The following is a 4,721-nucleotide window of genomic DNA, read 5'->3' on the forward strand; positions in this document are numbered from 1 at the left end:
GCTGGACCCGTCCGAGCTGGACCCGAGCATCCTGGACCTGTCCGAGCTGGACCCGAGCATCCTGGACCCGTCCGAGCTGGACCCAAGCCTGGAGCCTGGACCCTGAGACACTGATGAAGGTCGGGAGGAAGAGGAGGAAGCTTGTCTTCTGTTTTTATCTCCTGTGAGTGGCGTGGAGCGTGGTTACCATGGAGACAGATTATTGAGACTGACCAGGCCCTCCGAGGTGCTGCTCCCCTCTGCTGAAATCTGGAGGATGTTCCTTCATCGAATCATCCAATCAAACGGCAGAGATCCTCTTTGGTCTTAGCTGCATTCAGACTAGCCGTTAGCTCATCAGTCCTGTCAGATTTGATCCATTTCTCCAAACTGAGGTCGTTCAAAGAGTTACCTACAACAGGTAAGATATTAACTGTCTACCCACCTCGAGATGTGTGAAATGTCCCTTTAATATCCTGAGCCTGACCTGATGAACATAAGTTTTATTTATTTACAAATATGTTGTTGTTTGTTAAAGAAAGTTTTTTCTCATCTTCAGGTTTCATTTTGGAAACTAGATGAATAAAATAAATAAATGACAAGAAATAGTTCAAACCTTTTCAGGCCCTGGAGTTATGTTGTGTTGTCCTACATGTGACACCTTGTTTCAACTCCACACACACACACACACACACACACACACACACACACACTCCTGCTTCCTCTCTGCTCCGGGGTAATTAGCTGATTAGCTGCTTAATTAGCAGCATGTAATCATGACGATGGATGAGCTGCCTAATGGAGGAAGTGAAGAGCGGAGTCGTGTTTCTGTGCCGAGGATGACAGAAATCAGACGTCACCAGGAGAGAAAATGAAATCATCCGTCCAGAGAGGAGGAGCAGCAATCAGCCAGGCTGCTGCTGGAGGCGGGAAACACTCAGGTGTGTTTTTAACTCCAGGTGAAGACTTTAAGGAAAAACAGGAAAAAGGTTCACTAAATCTCAGGCTGAAGTCGTTCCTTCCACCTGCTGAGGGTAAAAGACAAACCTGAGGAGAAAAGAGGGACAGGAGCTGAAACACGGCTGTGAGAAACTGATGAGACACAGGTGAGGTGCCAGGTGAGGGCACAGGTGAGGGGCCAGGTGAGGGGCCGGGGTCCAGGTGAGGGGACAGGTGAGGAGCCAGATGAGGAGCCAGGTGAGGGGTCGGGGTCCAGGTGAGGGAGCCAGGTGAGGGGACAGGTGAGGGTCAGGGCTCCAGGTGAGGGGACAGGTGAGGGAGCCAGGTGAGGGGTCGGGGTCCAGGTGAGGGGCCAGGTGAGGGGACAGGTGTGGGTCAGGGCTCCAGGTGAGGGGACAGGTGAGGGAGCTAGGTGAGGGGCCGGGGTCCAGGTGAGGGAGCCAGGTGAGGGGTCGGGGTCCAGGTGAGGGGCCAGGTGAGGGGTCCAGGAGTAGGGTCCAGGTGGGAAACAACAGCAAAAAGCAAAAACATGACGGCAGGAACAAACTCTCTTTAGTAAATGAATGGCCGAGCATTCCTTGAAGGAATGCATATCGCCCGCCGCCTTTCATGAGTTTTAAAGACGTCAGTCAGCACTCAGAGTGTGTTGATCATGACTCTCAGCTACTACCACACCTAGCTTTGTGAAGTTCAGTGACAGCAGATGCGTCACTGCTTCACGTTCTCTGTTCTCGGGGTAAACAGACAGGAACAGCAGGAACAGCGTGACTCATCGTCTGCCAGAAGCTCATTTGTTTCTTCTCTAAAAGTCGGAGACAAACACGTCAGTAATTGCAGGGTTTGGACGCGTTGCCTGATGGGTTCTGATAACCACTAAAGAACAAAACAAGAGCAGAAAATCTGACGGAGAAACAGTCCGCGGGTTAGATAAGTGTCCTGTGAATGCTGCGCTCTGATTGGCCGGGCCGTCTGCGGCGGCATTAATGTCCTCAGTGTGAGGTGTCTGAGTGTTTGGGGACTCTGTGGTGAGCCGGCCGATCTGCGAGCAGTGGGAGACAGACAGACAACAGACTCACATCAACTATCGTCTGATTGGCCCAGCGGGGCGGCGAGGGACGCCCACCGACAGCAGAGAGGAAAATAAGACAAACATGGGGGGGTTCTTTAGATAAACACCTTAAAGCACTGGAGAACATTTCCTTTGTTTTCTGTCATTTTCATTCTTCTTCTGTTGGTTTAAATCTAAAAAATAAGGTTACACATTACGGCTTTAGGGATGACTCTCAGCTACTACCACGTTAAATATTAGCTGCTGTTGATTAGCTGTGGCAGCCATCTTTAATCAGGTTGACTCCTAATACTAACCAGGTGAAGATGTTCATCCACAGCATAAGATAAGCGTTTCATGGTTCATGAGATGTTTTGCAATAAAAATAATAAAACCAAGAGATCTTACTGAAGCTTTGAACTGATAACCCGGATCCAGAACTCTGACCCAGTTAGCCCGGGTCAAACTGGTCCCTGAGGGGAAACTGGGATGTTACAGCAGCTAAGTACGTTGTTCCAGGAGGAACCAAGGCATTTAAAACTGAAATGTTAAAGCAATAAAAGGCGAGCGAGAGCGCCGGATAAAACCGGAATAAAATAAAACAATAAAAATTATTAAAGGCAGCAGAGATTTTTTTATTGCTAATTAAAGGAGCTGGCAGGAGAGGAATGAATCCCCGGAGATATTGACATTTTCCTATATTCAATATGACAGATATGACTGATTAGTTCAGCGGGCAGCCTCATCAATAAGCTGCCTGTCAGTCAAACGTGACCTTTAGCAGAGAGGTGATGAATTAACCGGAACCACGAGGCGATCCGATACCGGCCCTTCAATCCATCAGAACCACTGCAGCAGAAGGATGAAGGAGCTGAGGCCGGGGTTAGTTCGGCTCGCCATGTTGTCCTTCATCAGGACTGAAGAACGCCGACCCGAACACAGCCGCTACAGCAGCTGAAGGAGCCGGAGCAGCTAAAGGAGCCGAGGCCGGGGGGTTAGTTCGGCTCGCCATGTCGTCCTTCATCAGGACTGAAGAATGCCGACCCGAACACAGCCGCTACAGCAGCTGAAGCAGCTGAAGCAGCTGAAGCAGCTAAAGCAGCTACAGCAGCTGGAGCAGCTGGAGCAGCTGAAGCAGCTGAAGCAGCTGAAGCAGCTGGAGCAGCTGGAGCAGCTGAAGCAGCTAAAGCAGCTACAGCAGCTGAAGCAGCCGGAGCAGCTGAAGCAGCCGGAGCAGCTTTCTGTCGGGTTCTGGGACACAGTGACAGACAGAAGACCAGCAACAGGAAGTTTCCTCTGAAATATTTATGCATCCGAGACGGAGTGAATTCAAATCTAGAATCTCCTGAAGGAATGCATATCGCCCGCCACCTTTCATCCATTTTTTGGTCAAACTGTGATCTCACACGACATCATGAGATGCCTCGCTCAGAGTACGAGTTGTGAAATACTCTCAGCTACTACCACACCAGGTTTTAGCTCATTAGCTGTGAAAATGACTGAGTTAGAGACATTTGGTTAGCTGTGGCGGCCATCTTTAATCAAACTGACTCCTAAAGTTAATCAGCTGTGGATGAACTTTCATTGATTCCTTGCTGAGAGTTTCATTAAAATCCTGTCCACTGCTTCAGGAGATATTTTACTAACAGACAGAAGCATTATCACCCACCACCAAAAGCCTAAGCCTTAGAAAGAGAAACATAAAACAGGTCTACCTCCATCTTCCTCCAGATATGGAGGTCCTTGTCGGGACCCTGAATGTCCTCCAGCAGCTGTTGGACCAGAGGGGCACATCCACTCCCGTCCACAGGGGGCGCTGTGAGCTGCAGGCATCCCTCTGCAGACCTGCGGCCCTCCTCCTCAGACTGCAGGTCACTCAGAGGACCAGATTCTACGCTTTCATCCAGCGAGGGAGCGATATCACTGGAGGAGGACGGGCTGAAGCGGCTGACGGGGATTCGTCTGGAGGGACGCTAGGGGGCGGAGCATGAGACATGTCCTCAGATGTATTCTCTCAGAAAGATGGTGGGAGGATTTAAAGACGGCTGGTGTCTTACCTGCAGCGGAGGAGGAGATGGGAAGTCGTCCCCACTGCTCATGTTGTCCCTGTTCTCGGCTACGTCCCAGTCCGTGTTGAGCTCCGTCAGCTCCCAGTCGTCCACATCCTGCAAAGCCTTCTGGGTAAAGTCCTCGTTTCTCTGCAGACAAACATTTTAACAGCATTAGAGCAAACAGATGGGTTTAAAGTTATACACTGTAAAACTAAAACTGAGAATACTGAGGGCTGAGGCTAGGTAAGAGCAGCAAAAGACGAGCTAAAAGCTAAACATAGCATAAAAAAAGTTTGATTTCAAGAAGAACAATGTTTCAGAAGGAATAGAAAAGATACCAGCGTATTTCTATGTGGAAAACATTCGTAAATAAAGTTAAATAGTTAGAAAAATATAAAGTCACAGCAGCCGAAGGTTTGACTCAGCGTCAGAAGAAGGAGAGCTCAGTTTTCTACTGACCTGAGGGATGGACTGAGTCAGGCTCTCCAGTTTCAGAGCCAGCATCTCCGTTTTATGGAGCTGAGCAGGAAGAGCCAAGAACTCCTCAGAACCGTACCAGTGCTCCCTGTCCGGACCGGGTTTTAACGAGGTCTGGGCCTCCTGTTGGACAAACACAAACAGGTGGTCTTCACATATCGTCAGGAGGTTTCAAACTGACAAAGAACCAAACAAACTACATAAAG

At 49.5% G+C, this 4,721-nt stretch overlaps 1 protein-coding gene across 1 annotated transcript in view; it reads right to left on the reverse strand.

Moving 5' to 3' along the window:
• Window positions 1-4,721, reverse strand: part of akap6 (A kinase (PRKA) anchor protein 6) — a gene marked incomplete in the record, with an annotated part of 131,189 nt that overhangs the window by 102,162 nt on the left and 24,306 nt on the right. The window contains 3 exon segments of the mRNA XM_037977638.1: window positions 3,703-3,960; window positions 4,045-4,185; window positions 4,498-4,638. Coding sequence (XP_037833566.1) covers window positions 3,703-3,960; window positions 4,045-4,185; window positions 4,498-4,638 — 540 coding nt within the window.

The sequence above is a fragment of the Kryptolebias marmoratus genome, linkage group LG10 (genome assembly GCF_001649575.2).
Source record: "Kryptolebias marmoratus isolate JLee-2015 linkage group LG10, ASM164957v2, whole genome shotgun sequence".
In the NCBI taxonomy this organism is placed as follows: domain Eukaryota; kingdom Metazoa; phylum Chordata; class Actinopteri; order Cyprinodontiformes; family Rivulidae; genus Kryptolebias; species Kryptolebias marmoratus.